The following is a 19,706-nucleotide window of genomic DNA, read 5'->3' on the forward strand; positions in this document are numbered from 1 at the left end:
AGTTTCTTTTAACTGCTTCTGTGCAGGGCTGGAGAAGGCACAGTCATTCAGCACATATATGCTCATTACAAAGTTAGTACGTTTACTGGGTTTTTAACATCTTACTCTACTTTTACCAAGATTTTCTGTAAGACATTCACCCCAGTGTATAAAAAAAAGATTGTGTACACAGACAACACCATTTTCACACAAACTCTACAAACAGAACTTCATTCCACTATTGTTAATATGATGACAAAGTTCTATCTGAACTAAACACTAGCTTTACCTTTCTCCTTCACAATCCTAAAATTATTTATCCATGCTTAAAAGTTAAAATTGGAAAGCTAGCATATTTGTAACTTAATAATGAAATTAACTTTTTCTTCACCCATTATTTCCACAGCTCATACCTTAATTTTTTTAAAGCAGAAGTATTTCCTGCAAATTCAAAGTTACCTTCTTTAGACTTTGCAGCGTTAGAACAGAGTAATCCAAAACCCATTGAGTGACTTCTGCAGTGAAGATGAAATTCATTATGTGCTAAATGGAATTTCAGTACAATCCATATATAATAAAGCTACAAGGCAAGTAGGTTTCTGAAGAAGACATTAATCTAAGCCTGTCACCCATAAAAACCCAGCACTCAAGACTACATATGCAGACTGTACCCCACCCCCCCCCCAAAAAAAAAAAGAAAAAAAAGAAAAAAAAGCACAGGTGTCCTCCCCAAAACACCAACCCTCTGAAATTGAAAATGTTTATAACTGTAACATCAGATTCTGAAGTTCTTCAAAGCAAACAGAATAAAACAAAGAAAAGCAATTACTGTTTTTTCAGTTAACAGCTCTTTGTTAGTAACAACAGAATCCAGCTACAGCTGCAAAACTGAAGTTCTGATGGGAACAGTGTTTAAGAGCCTTCTGCTCTCAGCAATGCTCATCCAGCTGATCTCAAGCGTTCAGAATCCAGCCTTAACTGTGGACTGCTTTGCAACCGAGGGGTTGGGGGGAGGGCAGGGAAGTATTTTTTGGTTGGTTGGTTGGTTGGTTAGTTGTTTCTTGTGAAATTACGTCTTGTTGTAGAAGTATCAGAAGAATGCCAAACATTTTAAGACGTTAAAATAATGAAGTAATAAATATTAACCCCAAAAGAATCAAAAGGCATTTCAGTACAAGCCAACAAGTTAAAGCTCTGGCGTTTCCTTAGTACTCTTCTCTAGCTGCAAAATTTCAATATGCACATGTAAATGCAAGACTCAGAGACACTGGTTTAGCATTCCATATCCCCTAGCTCAGTGTCTTCTGGATTATAATCACCAATGGTACATGCTTCGTTAGGCTTTACTGTTTTGATATCATCCTATTTAGAGCCTGAAAACTAATCAATATCTCAGGTGAGAGCCTGAACACTAATCAGTATCTCAGGACATGCTCCTCCTCTCCATCTGTGCCTGTACTTCCCTGCTATTACTTGGAGCAGTTTATTACAGTTTGATGCACGACAAAGCAGTTCCACAGCTGAGACACCATGCTACTTCATTAGGAATACAAATAGCTCTTTTCCCCATGCAATATGAACTAAATAAACACACACACAAAATGCCTGCTTTTGCTGGCATAAGGAGTAAGAAGTATAAAGATCTTCTCTTCCTTAACAGCTCTGGAGCTGGAGAAACAGAAATCTTATAAACAAACTGCTGCATGTGCCAGGCAAAGAAATGACTGACCAAGCTTCAGCTCTGCAAACAAAGGGATTCTAATTTTCAAAGATAAAATTTATACTCAGTAGCCGCTGCAAAACTGCAAACTTCAGCCCCATTTCATTGAAAATAAGCTAGTTTTTAAAAAGCTTATGCTAGTGATAGGTTACAGATCACAGGGAAGTCTACTTCTAGTACACAAGAAAGGAGCTGATTTTACAGTGCTGGCTTCTATCTCTTCAGCTCTTTATACAGATGTCTGGGCATTTCTTGCTTACTTATTGTTTAACCCGCTGTAAAAGACCTTGTGACATGCAGAAGTCAGCCTCCAAACTCCACTGAGGCTGCAAGAAAGGCAAAAAAATTGTTGGCCACAAGGATGAGCGAAGGGAAGTCCAAGGAAGCAGGGCAAGAAGGAACAGGAAAACCAAGCAACTGGCCCGTATGAAACAAAAAAACCCTCTATGAATAAACCCAGAAGCAAGACAAACAGGATGCATAGCGTGGGGCAAGATGAAGTTTAGTGTAAAAGCAGCTGTAACTTTTTTCTCTGTATTTTAATTTGTGACATTAAAAAAGATGCAATTACCTAAACATTAGGGCTCTAAACAACAACAAACCCCCAGCTGCTATACTTTTGACAAGGACAGTGAGTCCATACATCAGACCAAGTTGGCTCTAAGACTATGATGGCACATACTATAAAGACATCCAAATCTGACTGGACAAGTCTTCTCCTGCATCAGCCACTGCCATAAAACAGATTATAAGTGAGATTGAGTAACTACAGAAAGCAAGAAAGGCATTCCATTTACACGACTCATTACCCAGGCTATCTAATGAAGTAAAGCCATGTAAAAGATCATTTCTTAAATATTCTTTCCCTCCTTTCTCACACATACAGAGAAATACGTGTCTAGGGACCGTGCTTTGCGCACCAATACACCACATACAGAGATTTAAAGTAAGAATTTGTAACACCGTGTCCTCTGATAAAGGCCAGTTCTGCCTTGAAGGCACAACTCCCTCCTGAAGCAAAGTATCAGCAACCTTCAACAATGAACCCACCATCTCCTGAAGGACTTTCAACCACCACCCAGGCCCCGGGCTTTATTTCCATCTCCTCATGAAATCCAGCGTCCCTACTCAGACACATCCTAGAGTTTTCAACACTGTACTTCAAGCAACACTCTGAAACACCTACTTAGAAGAACACAGACTACAAATCTGGGACAAAACTAAGGGAATGTGGATTAGTCGATCAGAAAGGGGTAGCTTGTGTCATGGCAACATCTCTCAATCGTCTGTATGAAACTCTAGAACAGCAACTTTAACATTCCCCGAGTAAGATCTTTAAATTATAAATACACAGAGAGTTTACACTGCAGAAAAAACATCACAGTACAGATCAGCAAGTGTGCTCGGAGGAGACAGTGCACACTTTACGTGAACACTGTAAGTTTTCAGATATCAGAATCAATTCCATGAAGACTGTAAACAAACGGAAAGAGAAGCAGTCTTAGCACACTGGTTGGAAAGTACACATTTTCTAAGTTTATATTTCAGAACCACAACTGTCAAAATAATCATTGGGGGGGGGGGGGGGGGACGTGGGGGGCGGGAAGTGTTCAGGGAGCTGTTTAGATAAGAAATATCACAATCCTTAAACTTTATTTTTAAAGTGACTGCCAGCTGTTACAGATTTTCAGACCCTTTCTGGCTCCAAAGAGATGGCAGTGGGGATTCAAGTTTACTTCGCCTTTTTGTGGGGTCATATGCTTAGGTTACAGGTTAAATGGCCAGTTGAAGAAATTCCCTTGAATCAGGGGCATGGGGAAGCCGAGATTAAATGATTTACTAAGAAGGGGTTGTTAGAAGCAATGCATACCGCTTGCCCGACACTTATTGTGCCTACCAAAGCAGGATAAGAAGATAGGAGACTATTGATAAAGGGAAGGAATCTTGACCAAAGATCCTGTTTTTAACCTAAAACTAACTCAAACCAGTCTCGAAGTTTGGACTTAGCCCAGGGGCATAAAGAGCATGCACAGGGAGGAAAGGTGAAAAGTTCAGCATGAAGAAGACCCTCTACTTCATCTGAGGAAGACTCTTACTTCATCTCGGAGACCCCTGCCCACGACCACCAGACAACACTGTGCAAGCACAACGCGGATGTAAATGACTTTTGGGCTCATTGTAATACGAGGCGAGGCTGGGCGGGGCTAGGCAATGAATATGTATCGGCGTATTGGGAATCTCAATGAATATGGGACTCGTAACCCGATATGTACCAAGCTGAATGCAGCTGTGGGCACGCATGACTTTGGAGGAATTATCCCCCATGCGTCCCAGCGCTGGAATAAACGTGCCTACTTTACTACTTATTCCAGTAGTGGAGTCTTTCCCGCTCATCACCCAGTTCTCTAGAGGCACTTACTAATTGCATGCAATAGCGTAAGTTTCATTTTGAAAACGCAAGTTTCCAGCACCTCTGGCAAATCCCACCTCTTGAAGTTCGGTATTTTTTAAATGATGGCGTGAGAACTCAGAAATACCACTGCCACAAAACCAACTCCTGACCAAAACACATCAAACTTCCACTGTGGCTTATTTCCAACTATCTCCTGCCAATGTACATGCTCACCCTTCCACACCAAAATACCAGCCTGGGTGACACTCCTCAAACTCTCTGAGGACCAGCAGAGGAATTTAAACGAAACTGTGTACCGTACTGACAACCAAAATCATAGGATCCGGGAGAACAGTACGAGTTTTCTCCTAGATTACCTACGACCGGCTTTTTGTGTGTTTACTTGCAAAAACCACCTGCCCGGGGCAGGAGGTGATAAAAACCAGGTTTGGAGGCGTCACCTTTCAGCCCCGGCGGACGTGGAAGTGCTGCGGGCAGCGTTCGCCCGCTGTCCCGGGAAGCTCTCGGTGCCGAGGCCCCGCCGGAGCCCCCGGTGCCGGCGGGAGCGGGGCGGGAGCCGCGGAGCACCCGGCGGGGCTGCGCTCCCGCAACTGCTCCAAGTCGCCCACAAGTTGAGCGCCGGGGCACGCGGGGCGGGGGGGGAAGGACGGGACGGCTCCGTAGCAGCAAAGAGCCGCCTCCCGCTGTCGCTACCTGCTGACGAAGCCATCCCCATCGCCGTCGCAGGTCTGCAAGAGCCGCCTCATCCTCTCCTCCTCGCCCGTGCTGGAGGTATCGGTGCTGCTGCTGCCGGCGCTGCTCGCCTCCGCTACAGCGGCTGCCGCCATCACGCGCCCCGCTCCGGAGGAGGAGGAGGAGGAGGAGGAGGAGGAGAAGGAGAAGGAGAAGGAGAAGGAGAAGGAGGTGGGGAAGGAAGAGGAGGCGAGGCTGCCTCGGGCGCCCGGGATTCCCAGTCCCGCCGCGCCTGCAAAGTGCGAGCGGCAGCACAAAGCGGGGTGGGGGCCCCGCCGGCCCCGCACCCACCGCCCGCGGAGGTAGACCCGGGCCGGGATCCCGCCGGGGCTCGGAGCGGAGACAGGGCAGATGAGGCTCGGAGCTCCCCGCCTGCGCACGGCATCGTCCTGCTTTCCTGCCGCCGCTGCCCGGCGCCGGGATCACGGCGGGACCCACCGGGAGCGAGCGGGCGGTGCCGCCAGCCCCGAGCCAGCCGCCCTCGCTGCCGGGGGACGCGTCCGGCCGCCGAGTGCGGGCCCCCCAAACCCGCCCCGAGGCTCGCTTGCTCCCCTCGGGCTGGGCAGGGCCGGCTCCCGGCTCCGGAGGTGCTGCTTTGGCTGCGGCTTTGGCTGGTCTGCGGAAGCCAAGCCCAGACAAACCAACGAACACCAGCGTTTTCTGTAGCCCTGCGTTTGCACTGGAGGCTGTTTGGTGGGGTATGGTCAGGTAATGCAGGTAAAAGCATTCTGAGGTGCCCCTCTTGCCTCATCCACTTCCTTCCCACTGATCAAATTTTACCTGCGAGGTCAACAATTCGTTTTTCTGTCCCTGAACGCGTTTGTGGCCTATACCCTTCCATGCCTGTTGGGTCTCCTTTTCATTTAAAGAAAAGTAATTTTCTTTGCGGGTTCCATGAGGCCAGACGAAAAAAAAAAAAAAAAATCTTGCCTCTATAGTATGGCTTCTTAATTTCCTTCAGTATCTTTGCCACCCTTCTCAATACCTAGTTAAGTTCTAGGCACTGCTTTTTATCCTTATTTCTGTGAAAAGAACTGATACACCACCAGCACTGTGGTGTTTTATCTCTACTGGAAATAGGTATTCTGAAAGGGTCTAGAACAGCATTTCTGTTTACATTAGCATTACTGTCGCAATGACCGCCACTGACCACTGCCCAGGCTAGGCTCCTGCGGTGTGCGACAGGAGTAGGGAGCAGCTGGAGGCTCCTGGCTTTAAAGCTGCTCCTCAGGAGTTCAGCTCTGCCCAGGGGAGCTGAAGCTCCAGGCACAGTGGCTGTCAGCAGTCCTGACGAGGGAAAGGATAAAAAGTAGCAAGGAGGCTTGCCACACAGGATAATCCAAGTCGAATTGGAAGCAACTCCCAGGAGACCAGCCTCCAGCAGCTCCAGGGAACCTCTTATAAACGGGAGGTGTTACAATGGGGATGGCTTAACTGGGGACCAATAGAAATCTCTAAGGGAGGGCTATGGACGAGGATAGACATTTCCTTGGGCCAATAGCCTCAAGCGGAGGAGGGAAAGGGATTACATGCCCCAATGGGGCATCGAGGTTTAGGGGATTTCCAAGGGGGGAGGTATCTAGAGGGGTAGGGTCTCGGGGGATTGATGGGGACCATATAAGGGTAAATTGGGAGGTTTCAGATGATGGACACTGGACCTTCGGGAACAACAGGAGGGGTTTGGGTGATTGATAGGGAAAGAGCTAGAACAAGGGGAGGAGAACAACCACGTAGGGAGCACCGGGGGAGCGGCTTGGGTCTGGGGCAAACCAACTGGGAATAGGAGTGGGGAAGGTAGGGATGAACCATTGGGGTACAGAAAACTTATATAAAAATACAATAAAGGTATCGCATCACCACACATTACGTTTCTTACTCCATCACTCTGTGATTAATGTGGGACAACTAATTTTTTTTCCTAACTCGTTTCTGTATTTGAAAAAAAAAAAGACCCTGTTATTAAGAACATGCATTTCTTTCACAGTATCGGGTATTATCTTTCTGCTATTAATTAAGTCTTTGAAGACATCCAGTTCATGCCACAAAACATCTTCCTTGTTGCTGACAGGGATTAATGAATATATAAATTCAGCAAAGTTATCACACTTGTTGCACAGGCCCTTTCAAGTACGCTAACTGATGGCAACAGTTCTAATTGTTAATATTTATTGTACCTTGATTAAGTAAGTCATTACAAGGTAAAGAGTCCCTCTGGCATTTTATTAACTAGAGCTGCTTGCAAGTGCAAGCACGCATACACTCACTCTCGGATTCTCTCAGTGTCTGCAGATTTCCAAATTAGGTTGCTCACATTAGTTCTTGCTGGATGACCAGGGCACTGTGGTATGGAGCTAATATAAACAAAATGGCCGAATCAAAATTAATAAAGAAATGACATTTATTATGCGACCGAAATATCGGTTTCAAACGCCACGATCGAGAAAAACAGCATCGAGCCCGGGGTCGGAGCTGGGTGAACACTCATAGATCTGATCTCTATCGCACCAGACCTCCCAAGTTCGCGAATGCTGCTTTGGCTGGTCCCTTCTTATACAGTTTTTGGGCAGAGTCCGAATTAATTCTATTCTTCTCATATTCATGAAGTTTTCTTGTCCCGGAGTTGGGCTGCACAAAGCCTTTCCTGGGTCTGATGAATTGTCCATCCTGGGTGATGAGTGGGCCATTTCTGCTGATGGATGGGCCATCTCTGGTTCCCGGAACAGTTATTTTTAGTTCCCAGAATGTCCAGATTCCTTATCAGATGCGATGTACATATCAGAGTGTGGTGATCAAGTCGTCATGGTGCAAATGTCCCGGTGATAAGATCCAACCCCACTGTCATAGGTTAGCAAGCATAGTCCCGGAAGGGACGTCCTTGCTAAGGGGTGCTTACAGTTTCCTCTGGGAACTGATAGAACCTATCAGCTGGCCAGTTTGAATATGGACAATTCTCTAAGCCACTTAAAGTTGTGATCACCTCTGTGATCCACATTTAAGAACAGGCAAACTCCTCCTCCGAGCTCTCTCTCGTTTCCGGCGCTGGGACAGGTGGCTGCGGGCCCCGAGTGGGGGCCAGCGGGCCCGGCCCGGCCCTGCTTGGGCCAGGCCGGGCCGGGCCACGGCCATCCTGGAGCCATGGACCTGTTCCAGCCGTGGAACCCCCCCCCACTGCCTTGCCGTGGGCAGCCGAAGCGGCTCGGCTCTCCCCCCTCTCCACTGCGATAAGAAAAATTCAACATTCCAGCTGCAAAGCTGCAAGGCCGAGGTGAGATTAACCCTTTTATTGCTGTGAAGAGCTGAAAACCTGAGGGAAGAGAGAGAGAAGATGCTTAAAGCTGAAATTCTGTTGTGAAGCTATGATATATCAGAGTATCCCGTTGTAATTTCATGAAGATATGGGGGGTGGAGTGTTCAACTCGTGAGCAAAAGCACCTGCGCTGAGATAGGCAGATGCTGACGCAGCTGTAATTTCATGAGGAGTTTGGACAGGGAGAAATGAACCAGATGAGGACTTTTGCTCCAAATGGGAAAGGAGAAAACCTCAGTCCCTAGAGATGAACCTGATGAGGACTTTTGCTCCAAACGGGAAAGGAGAAAACCTCAGTCCCTAGAGATGCTCCCAGAGATAGTCCTAACGATGAAGATGATGAAGACCCTTTGCTCCCAGGGAAGGAGAAGGGCCTCTGTTTTTGTTTCTGAACGGCTCAACCTTAAAACTGTACCCCAAAAAACTTCCAAGAGTGGACCCTCGAAAGCAGTTGTGGGAAAAGCTGCAAGTCGGGGGAAAGGACTCACACGCAGGCAGAGAGACTCCTCTTCCTAAATGGACTGAACAATATTTGGAAGTGGGCGGCTGTCTCGTTGTGATAATGTTTTCATAGCACGAGCAAGAAGAGACTTCTCTTTCTAAATGGACTGAACAAGGTTATTATGGAAGTGGTAAACAGACTGAACATCTTAAGGGTTGTCTTTTTACATTGTCAGTGGGAGAAGGGAGGAAGGTGGGGGGAGGAGGAGAGTTCTGAAGGTGGTATAATTTTTTTTTTTCCCTCTTTTAGGTTTGTTAATAAACTTCTTTATATTCTTTCAAGTTTGGTGCCTGCTTTGCATTTCTCCTAATTCTTATCTCACAGCAGATAAACAGTAATGAGTACTTTGGACCAAACCACTACACTAAATTGGTGTTTCCGCCCGGTTTCACAAACCCAACCCGCGACACCCACCTAGGTGGAATCCTCACTTACTGTGAAAGAAATACTTTTAGTGTTGTGAAATTTTTCTCTCAGCCAGGCTGGTGCAGGGATTTAGAAACTCGGTCTCTGTAGGGTCTAATCACATTTCAGTTTTATATATATAATAGCACGAATTACAGATTTTATTTATAACAGAGCCAACACACTTCCACACTCTTTCAAGGCACCGAAACCAGAGGATACTGCAACTACCCTTTCAGATGTTCCATCTTCTGACCTATAGTGGTCTGACTCTTAGCGCACGCTTTTTCTCAGTCCCAGGTAGGATGTTGCTGATGTGTGATACCAGCTGATTACTGCAGCTACTGGAGAAGATGTGAAGTCACAACACCACTTTGCTCAGCCAGACCCCATAGACGAGCTGTTCAATACCACAGACAAGAATCCGTGCACACATTCTGCAAACACAGTAACTGCTTCTTACTAAGAATGAAAATTCTTAACCACAGGGAGCTGGACGCAATGTATCCGTCTGCGTCCCTGTCATCTGGTGATATTCTTTGATTCTGTGATTCTTTACAGAGTCCTGAAACAGTGTTTCCTGACAAGGCCACCAATATCAATGGAGCAAGATCGGGTCCAAGATACAGCAATGAGAATCTCCAAGAACAACCTCTCTCCATCCTGACGCTATCTGCTAAGCCTCACAGCTGGCCAGTTCTCACCTTTTTTTAAACTAGTCTCCCACTTCTCCTCTAATCTAGATAACACTTCATCTTTTGTTCTCATCTTAGCCACATGCCTCACACAGTACCTTTCTCTGTGAATGAGGAATTCACCCATTCCTTATCTTCTCCCTGCTCACTGTGAATAATTTCTGAGTTGGTTGAATTGAATTTTTCCTGCTATCTTTTTCGTTTCTGGGGATCAGCTGTAGTTAATTTTTTTGCATTTGCACCAGTCCCAGGCAAACCTGGTGCAGTGGGTTCTGACTTCCCCTGATAACAAATCCCCCATACCAGTTCCTCCTTGCTGATAGGAACAGCTGATATCCTAGCTGTGGTAGGGCATGCGAGACTGTAAAACCAGCTGAGCTTGCTGGCTTGTACCGTGATGCCCATCTAGTTTTTTAAAAAGATGCATCACATCAGTTGGAGAGCAATGCCCTAAGCTGCAGTTCGCCACATTCCTGTGCCTGCTGTGATTTATGTGGCAGTTCACTCCTACAGCCAAGAATGTGAACTTCAGATGGCAAAACCCCCACATTTAAAACACAGACTGTGCTGTGCAGCAGAAAGTACAATTCTTCTTGAAGTGTCCCTGCTGTGAGCGGTGTGTGGTGCCTAGGAAGTTATGAAGAGAGAACAAGGAAGGAGGGCAAGGAGTGAGACTTCCAAACTGCTGTGAGTAGCAAAATAGGCTTGATATTTCTCAAAAGAAATTTTTGAAAAGTTTGTGTGTTTTCTATTTTAAGACTGTGGATTTTAACAGTCAATCCATTGGGTATTTGTTTGTTTGTCTTTTCATAGAAGTTAAATGGATCTGTAATTTTTCAATATTAATCTATATTCTACAATATAAATTTTCCATAATGCCCTGATTTCCAAATGCAAATAAACACATACCAGACAGTCGATGCAAACGGTAATAACAATGCTGGAGCACTACTAGCTGCACTTTTTCTCCAACATTTAGAGACCCAAAATCTGACATCTCTGAAAGATGGGCAGGAGGCACCTGATTTCTAGAGATGCTGGACTTCTCTGACTTTCCACCAAATCAACAGGACACTTAAGTTCATGTGATCTCCAAAAGTCAAGTCTGCCTCAAATTAGGTGTTGAACAATAGAAGAAGAAAAGCACTGTAAACCTCTCGAAATTTAACTATAAATGCTTTTGCAGTAGAAAACAGCTTAAGTCACTCTGCATAAAAAGCTGCCAAATGACCAAAATCAATCGACCAAAAAAAGAGAAAAATTTCCTTCTAGATAGCATTCAGCCATAGCACTTTTCAATTAACCTCTTTCAAAACCAACCCACCAACAAAACAAACAGTATCTTAATTTGCAAGCAGGAAGTTTTAATTTAGTAATATTCCTTTGAGCGAGGTAGCCAGGGTGTGCAATACAGGAGACTTTCTCACTTATCAGGAGTCCAATTGCCCAGAATACCATTCCTTTCAACTTCCTAGATACTGCATCAGCCCTTTTCACACACTTGCTAAAAAGTTCCCTGTTGCTCCATGAGGTTCTTGGTGAACAGACACTGTTATCTGAGTGACACTGTCACCCAACACAGACGGGTTCTCTTAGGGATATTGGCAGAGTGACGATGGCACTAAACCAGAGGTACAACTAAAGCTTTGCTTTCCTAACAGGATGTTATGATTGACATAGAAGAGAATTTATTATTAGAATGGCACGGGATTTCTACGGGCAGAGTCAGCCTAGTACAGTCTGTAAGTAGCACGGTAGGGAATTTATAAGACAATTTAACTTCTAATTTCTAATCACTTGGACCCTCTGCAGATCAGGTCAGATCCCAATCCATGGTTACGGGGGCTGCCTGGGAAGGCACGGCAGGGCCTGGCAGCCAGGACCCACCCAGCCATCCCAGCCAGGTCAGCCCAGGGTATCAGACACCTCCCTGGGGACAACAAAGGCCAGCCTGGGACATGGGACCAGGGTGGAGCTGGCTTGGCCACTAGGTACTCTCACATCACATGACTTTGCACATGTATACCAAGGTACTAAGATGCGGATGATATGCCCAGACCTAAATCTGTGCCTAGCCTATATAAACCATGCCTAGGCAATATAAGGGCTAAGTAAAAGTTATTTCCTTTTTTTTTTTTTTTTTTTAAATTAGGGAAGTGAAACTGAAAACCTACTTTATTTTCTATGATGTAACTTAGAAAATGCGTACTTCTGATGTTGCTGTAGGGCAGACAGGGGGATTAGCTAGTCTAATTGCTGCCACTGCTTAGGTATTGGACTGGAGACTTTGACGTACGTGACGATCAAAAGCAACGCCTGGTGGTATCAAAGGAGAGATTATCCTGTATTTCAGTCGGCTTCAGATGAAGACCATCTCTGTTTATTGATCTTCACGGTAACAAAATTTAAAGTAACAGACATCTAATGTCAGTTCAAATGAATGTTATTTAAATAACATCATTGCGTACAGCCAACTGCATCTGCTGCTAACAGAGCCATGGGTTAGCTAGGAAATTGCTAGTTAAATTCTCATCAAAATCTTGTGTCTGAAGTCACTGTCTTACCTCCTTCACATTACTTTGTTTAGATCCACTTCACATCACAGACCATCTAGAAGCTCCATCTAGAAATCTAAGTCTTGTGCAGCCTCTACCACGGAATTCTCAGCAAGTAGAGCTGTTTGAAAACTCTTAAAACAGTATATTCAAAAGAAAATAAGAAAATACTTTTTTTCCCTTTTTTGTCAGGCCAATTTTTCTGATTTTTCTCCTCCTGCTCCAAGAGTGATCTGCGAAACTGAGATATTTTAGCTAGGATTGAAAATATTTTAGATAGAATATTAATTTCTAAATAGACTATTGGTGCCTCTTTTGAGAAGCTTCCTACTCATTCTTCATCTTCATAAATGCTCAACCTCCTTGTAAAACTGTCCTAAAAAGTGCGACCTTTTTGTGATGATGAATATAAATGAGAACAGGTTTGCCCCTTTTTCCAAAAATATCCTAAACTGCCCTCCTATTCAAACAGGTTGCTACTCCTGGATCTTACATACGGATCCACAATTCGGATACAGAAAGTAAGAAGTTCATTTTCCTTCATTAATTTCTTCTATATAGGTGTAAATAAAGATACTGAATATTTTCACTATCTGTTATTGAGTCTATCATTTGAAGGTGTATCTCTGTTAACAAAATACTACTTTGATCGAAAAAAGTGGGGGCACTTGTAAAGATAACTGGTCTTTTTGTAGACTGTGACCATGAGGTAACCTCAGTAACCTTTTTCTGATGACTGCAATAGTTAAATGTGTTCTGTGCTCCAGAAAATTTCTGCAACATAGGTATTATCTTAGTCAAAATATTTCAGTGAAACGGTATTCTAACAGGAAATTACATTCTGGATAAATAAATCTCCCTGGGAAGCACATCAGTTCCACGCAGTTCCAGTTTCAGCAGAGACAAGCACATGAATCACAGGTATGAAATCCTTCTGCCTTCAGTCTACCCCTCAGGCTCACAAGACACGGGATCCCTGCAGTTTTCATGCTGCCTTTGTAACATGTTCTAGACACAGGAAGATCTGTTAGCACAGGATCATTGCACTCTCCCTCCTGGCCTCTGTCATTTGCTCACCCTGGAAACTACAGTTTCTCAATTTAGGAGTGAGGAGTAGTGGAGACAACTGTGGGAAGAACTGGGGTATATTTGACCCTGTTGGGAATCATGCTCTTTCCAGCCTTCATTCTGGAGACATTGCTGAACTCTGTGCATGCCTTGAGCTGCACTGAAGGCTTGCAGTTTTCCCCTGGAAGTTCAACAGCCCAAGCTCTGGACTGCTGCAAGTGAGGACCTGAGAGAGGTTGTTTTACAGGGACAGAACTGATCGAAAGGCTTTTTTTCCTTGATGTCTCAAAAAGAAATTAAAATGGCAGTGAATAAGGGAAGTGGAAAGACAGATAAATAAGAAATGATCTGTCAGTAGATGATAGGAGAGGTTACAGAAATGGGGCAGAGGCAATCACCCCCATAGAGCCCACATCAGCAGCCAAAGTTCTGGGGAACTACCAGTGTATACAGTAGTGTGCAGTAAAGCAAGAGATGCCCATTTTCACTGCAGTTAATTTATTAAACAAGTATTGCTCCTTATAATTTGACATTAGTCTTACTTCCCTAAGTGTGTGTAAATACATAACTTATTTGATGGGATCACTAATAATCATAGCAGCCAACAGCTATCTGGTTACAAATTTACTATGATGCTTAAAAACCCCACATACTGCAATACCTTTTACTTTTTGTAGTCAAGGAACTGAAAAGAGAAATAAATCTTGTGCTCTTTTATTAACTTGACCTTAAAGAATAGTATTAGCTCACCAATAATCCTTGCATCATATTGCAAGAGCTAACAAGCCTTACAACACTTAAAATCTGTAAAATATCCCAAACAAACAAAACCCCAAAAGACAAACTATTTTGCAGTCAAATCTGACACTATCTAACACAGTATGTAATAGATAATATTATTTCATAAACTTCCTTTGCAGTTCTTTTTCTCTTCGATCTGACATCTTTTGTGGAATATAGGAGTGTTTGCGAGAGAGAAAATATTCTGCAAACTAAAAAGTCAGCAAAACCTGCTACATAATAGAAGTGCCTCCAGGGAGGGTAAAATAAGGATGCCTAATTGTATTTAAACACGCAGATGTATTTTTGCATAAAACTGTGCTGCCTCTTAATTCTTCTTATAAAAAAAATACATGGGCATTTAGCTATATGTTAATAGAAGGAAAATTTGTTTTGAGTAAACATCAGAAGGTATTTCTGAGGCCAATCACGAAAACTGAATTTTTAAAGACTTACAGCTTGTTAATTCTAATAAGAAAATCCACAGCTAGTCATTTTTATTAAGAGAATATGTATAAAGAGTCTATATAAACCTCCATGTCTAAGAGCTTGGGCAAGCACAATTCTGTCTTTGCTCATGTTTTTTCATATGCTGAGTGCAGACTGCAGTTCAGTCTTTAGCAGGGCTGCAGCAGGCAATGCATGGGTGACTACATTCTCCCATTTTTTCACCCTCTGATAGCATCAGGGAGTCAAAAAAGCAGTGAGAGAAGCAAGGCGTGTATGAAGAACTTTGTTATGCAGGATGCGCTCAGGCTTCACCCCACTCTTAGCTGTATAAATGAGAGCTAACCCAACAGACAGTTACCTCTGTGCCCTGCTGTCTTTACAGGATTGCAAATTGAGAGCAGAATTGGGCTTGAGGAGTCATTTTTCAGGATCATGGGGGTTTCTTCTGTAGGAAGGCAAGATGATGCTGTTAAGAGGCAGAAACTGGTAACAGGTCTGGGTTCATAATTAAAGATTTCTGATGTGACTCTTTCAAATGAGTTATGAGCTCTCCTTCATTACTCTTGATACCAAAGATGGTAAGAGGAATCCTCATCTTAGTCAGCTGTTCAATTTTCCGTAGTAACTGTGATGTGCTCTGAGGTGACAGTCCTGAATGTCACAGGAGCAGCTATGAGGAGCTAGCATTATGTACTTTGGTTGAAGATGCATTGGCAGACACCTGAACTGAAAAACTGAAAAAAAATTTAAAATAACCTTATAATAGATCGATTGTTCAGCTCCAGTGCGACCTCTCAGTGCAGAATTATGCTGAAGTGACCCTTGTACACAGCTTTGGTAGAGGTCTCTTAAGAGCTATTTTTCAGCCAGCTACATCAGACAGTGGGTGTTTATTTTCTATTTATTTAATTCTCCAGTTCACAACTGAAGAGTAGTTTGTTCTTCTTCAAAGTACTCTCCCTCTGACTTAGATGTTTCTAAAGCAGCAGCCTTCAATACCGAGCCCTGTGTCATGCCCAAGAGGTTTGGGCTTCGTTTCTATCTCCTGTCCTCAGCGTGGAGTCAAAGGACAGCAAGAGAAGACGATCCAAAATCGAGGGCGAGTGGCACTGTACAGCCGTGAGGAGGCTGAGGGCCGAGATGACCCTCGCCACACCTACGTTTAATGCCATTCAATTAGATCACGTAATTTATGACCAGACAGGGTACCAGTGCCACTTTTTGGTCACGGCATGCACAGGCCTCGGCACACGGGCAGGCTTCAACACCGAACGGGGGAAAGACCCGATTTCCTTCCGTTCGGGGCCCATTCCGGCTGTGGATGACCCCACGCACGCCCGGCCCCGCCCTGCCGCCGGCGTCGCCCCCCGGGCCCGGGAGCAGCGCCCGCCGATCCGTGCCGGTGTCGCGGCGCTGTCGGGGCCGTGTGGCGGCGCTGTCGGGGCCATGTCGCGACACAGGCGGGTCGCGCGGCGGCAGCCCGGCGGGGCCGCGGGGGGCTCGGCTGCCGCCGCCGCGGTGCGCGCCCGGGCCGAGGCCCTCAGGGAGCTCGGCGTGGACGAGGAGGTGGAGATGGCGGTGCAGCTCGCCCTGGAGCGGTTCCGGAGCGGGGACGAGGCGGGTGCGCGGCGCGGCGCGGCCCGGCCCGGCCCGGGGCGACCCTGCGGGTGTCGGGAGGGCGCTGGCAGCGGGTCAGGGAGGGGATCCTGCCCCTGTGCCCGGCCCTAGTGAGGCACAGCTGGGGTGCTGTGTCCAGCTCTGGGCTCCTCAGCACAGAGACAGGGAGCTACTGGTCAGGGTTCGGCAAAGGCCACAGGCGAGATGAGATGAGATGAGATGAGATGAGATGAGATGAGATGAGATGAGATGAGATGAGATGAGATGAGATGAGATGATGAGAGGTCTGGAGCATCTCTTCTGTGAGGAGAGATGTGGGACCTGGACCTGTTTAGCCTAGAGGAGACTGAGTATAAATACGTATAAATATACGTATTTATGCGAATGCTTATAAATATCTCCAAGATGAGTCCCAGGAGTGTGGTGCCGGAGTTTTTGGTGACAGAACAAGGAGCAGTGGCCATAAACTAAAACCCAAGAAGTTGCACCTCAACATGAGGAAGACCTTTTATCCATGAGGGTGGCAGAGCATTGGAACAGCTGCCCAGGGAGGACGTGGAGTCTCCCCCTCTGGAGACATCCCAAACCCACCTGGGCATGCTCCTGTGTCACCTGCTCCAGGTGACTCTGCCTTGGCAGGGGGTTGCTCTGGGTGATCTCCAGAGGTCCCTTCCAATCCTAACAATTCTTTGATTTTGTAACACCAAGATAACATGTCAAGAATGCCTGTTACATTGTTACTGGTTTTTTACTATTATTTATCATTCTAGAGATGGAATTTCCTTCTAGTTTCACTAGTACTGAAAGAGCGTTTGTTCACCGGCTCTGTCAGTCTCTTGGACTGGTGTCTAAAAGCAAAGGGTAAGTTGGGGTACAATTTTCATTTTTTGGGTGCAGATGAATGGAATTTCATGACTAATGATAACGTGATTGATATTTCCAACATAGCCGACTCTGCTGCAAGGAATGGTATTAGAGAAAAAAGTGTAAAAGTAGGCATAGAAATAAGTGTCTTTGTTGGTTCGGAAAAACTTGTGGCATGCTTTTTGAGATGGCTTGCTTTTATACTTCATGGGTTTCACATGTCCATAAAAGAGGCTTCTCACCATGATCTCTGCTTTTCTTTTAAAGGTTTTGCATAGAACCTCATACTTTGACAGATAAAAGTTAACCTAGAGTAGGTCACTTATTCCTAAGATATGTTTTCTTTTCCCCCCGACAGAAAAGGAGCAAATCGATACCTGACTGTAAGGAAGAAGGATGTCTCAGAACTGACACGTGCAGTCATGGCTTGCGACTTGGCTCTCCGTACGAAACACACCGTTCGGAGCCTCATTCAGAGCTTTCCCGTCACAAACAAGGAACGCACAGAACTCTTGCCAAGGACAGAGCGAGGAAGTGTGCGTGCTATTGAATCTGGTATGTTCAGCGTGTCTTCGGATTTGGACTTGTCCGTCAACACCACTTGAAAAAACAACGTACGACCCGAGTGCAAAACAAACCCCTTTCTGTTCTGTCCCCTTGCCTGCCCTACCATGCACCTTTAAACAAACACATGAATTTTCTTTACTTTCAAGGTCTTTTATAACCGGTGTTGTGAGGAACTTGGGCAGTCATATCACGCACATTGCGATGTCTACCTTGTGCTGAGTTAATTTAGGACCTTTGAGCCAGTTCCAGCCAAATCTTTTCGGAAGCACATTTGTGAAATGTGGCTTCATACAAGTTCCGTGAGGTGGGATTGAAGAGTCAGGTCTTACCGTGATGCCGTGTGAGAACACCCTTACGAAAGAATGAGGTTGGCTGTGCTGCTTACAGAAATTCACGTACTTGACAAAGCAAGAAATTTAGTTTTTGTTTCTTGATCTCTACCAAATAGACGTGATCCTTAAGATACTACTGTCCAGACTTCTTGATTTCTAGGATATGAAGGAGTTCACTGAAGACAAACATCTGATAAAATGTTGGGGGTTTTTTGAAAGCAACGCTTCTATCTAGATTACGGCTTTAACAGCTGTGAGTGGAAGAGTTATACTGTGTTTCTGTGTGCAGAGGTGGCTGTAGCGAAGACAAAACACTTGTACCAATATGCCTTGTTTAATTAAATATTTCTGATACGTGGTGTCTGTTCTTAAAGCGCTTCCTTTGCTGCTTTTTTCAATTGTTTCAGTTGTTTAATAGGATTGTTTAATGAACAGAGGGCAGCTGTAATAAAAGTACTGAAACACGATGTCTTAGAAATGTAAGGGGTAAGCTAATGAAGAGTCTAACATTTATCTTTCTCTGCTTTTCAAGCACGTGTTTTTAGTTCTAATCTTTTAGTCTGTGCTTGTCTTGGTACAACAGAGCTTGTAATTTAGCATGTGAATCTGTTAATCACGTTAAATATGTATAATTGAGTTTGCAGCAAGTTTTTCATTCTTCTGGAAGATAATGATCAAGGAATTACAGAGTAGCATTTACAGTGCTGGGTTTGAAGCAGCTCCCTCAGAAGATGTGCATGTTTTTTGGCTACTTAGGCACTGCTTTCTAACACACCACGCTGCTGTGTGGGTCCAGGACCCCCGATACAGCGCGCTTGGATTAATACGATTTGGGGCAAATGCATGGAATAGCTTAAAGGTTGAACTCTGTGAGCGTGTATTTCTAGGGAAACTGCAGGTGTGAAACGTGCACGCAGATACGAAGGCCACCAAAATACACCAGGCTGGTTTTCTCCGGTTTAGTTTCTCTTTCTCCTTTTGCTCTTTGTGGGCTTTTTTGGCATGGAGCAATGCTCTGGGAGAGTCTGGTTGTGTTTGAAATACCTATGAAAGTAATAACTGTTCTGAAAAATGCCTATTTCAAGCACCATAACAGGACGTGTTGCTATGGGTCTGACTTCTAAATGTGTGCTGGGTTTGTCACTTTACCCACAGGGGTGCATAAAAAGTCAGGAAGGTTAATTGTTGAGTATAATTTTTGAGCAGTGTTTTGGTGACCTTCCTCTGTGTCTGTAGAAATAAATTCTTAATTTCTCTTCACAGAAAACAAAGAATTGAACAAGACAAGCGGCCGACTTAATGACGGTATCCCCCAGGTCCCAGTGAAAAGAGGGGAATCAGAGTTCGATTCCTTCAGGCAATCACTACCAGTTCTTGAAAAACAGGAAGAAATTGTCCAAACGATAAAGGACAATAAAATTGTTTTGATTATAGGAGAGACGGGATCGGGAAAAACTACTCAAGTATGTTTCCTCAATGACATGAAAAAGATAACAGTATTTATACTAAACTAATGCCAATTTTGTAATATTTGTGGTAAGGGATATATCTATGCTATTTTAAGGCTTTTCTTTTCCTGTATGATTGAAAATCTTGTGTTCCAGTTCACTTTCTAGCTTTTGAAATACTAAGCCAGCAGATAGATAGGTACTAAAAGCATAAATGGTTCCTCACAGTTTTCTGATAGATATAATTTTTTCATTAAAATATTACAAAATAT

General features: G+C 44.6%; 1 protein-coding gene across 1 annotated transcript in view; it reads left to right on the top strand.

Moving 5' to 3' along the window:
- The first annotated feature begins 16,037 nt into the window (after positions 1 to 16,037).
- LOC116438123 (3'-5' RNA helicase YTHDC2-like) overlaps positions 16,038 to 19,706 on the top strand; it is a 30,929-nt gene continuing 27,260 nt past the window's right edge. Inside the window, exons 1-4 of the mRNA XM_032096780.1 lie at positions 16,038 to 16,227; positions 16,994 to 17,084; positions 17,446 to 17,642; positions 19,250 to 19,449. Coding sequence (XP_031952671.1) covers positions 16,053 to 16,227; positions 16,994 to 17,084; positions 17,446 to 17,642; positions 19,250 to 19,449 — 663 coding nt within the window. The 5' untranslated portion in view covers positions 16,038 to 16,052. The remainder of the gene's footprint in view (positions 16,228 to 16,993; positions 17,085 to 17,445; positions 17,643 to 19,249; positions 19,450 to 19,706) is intronic.

Source organism: Corvus moneduloides, chromosome Z (assembly GCF_009650955.1).
Source record: "Corvus moneduloides isolate bCorMon1 chromosome Z, bCorMon1.pri, whole genome shotgun sequence".
Taxonomy (NCBI): domain Eukaryota; kingdom Metazoa; phylum Chordata; class Aves; order Passeriformes; family Corvidae; genus Corvus; species Corvus moneduloides.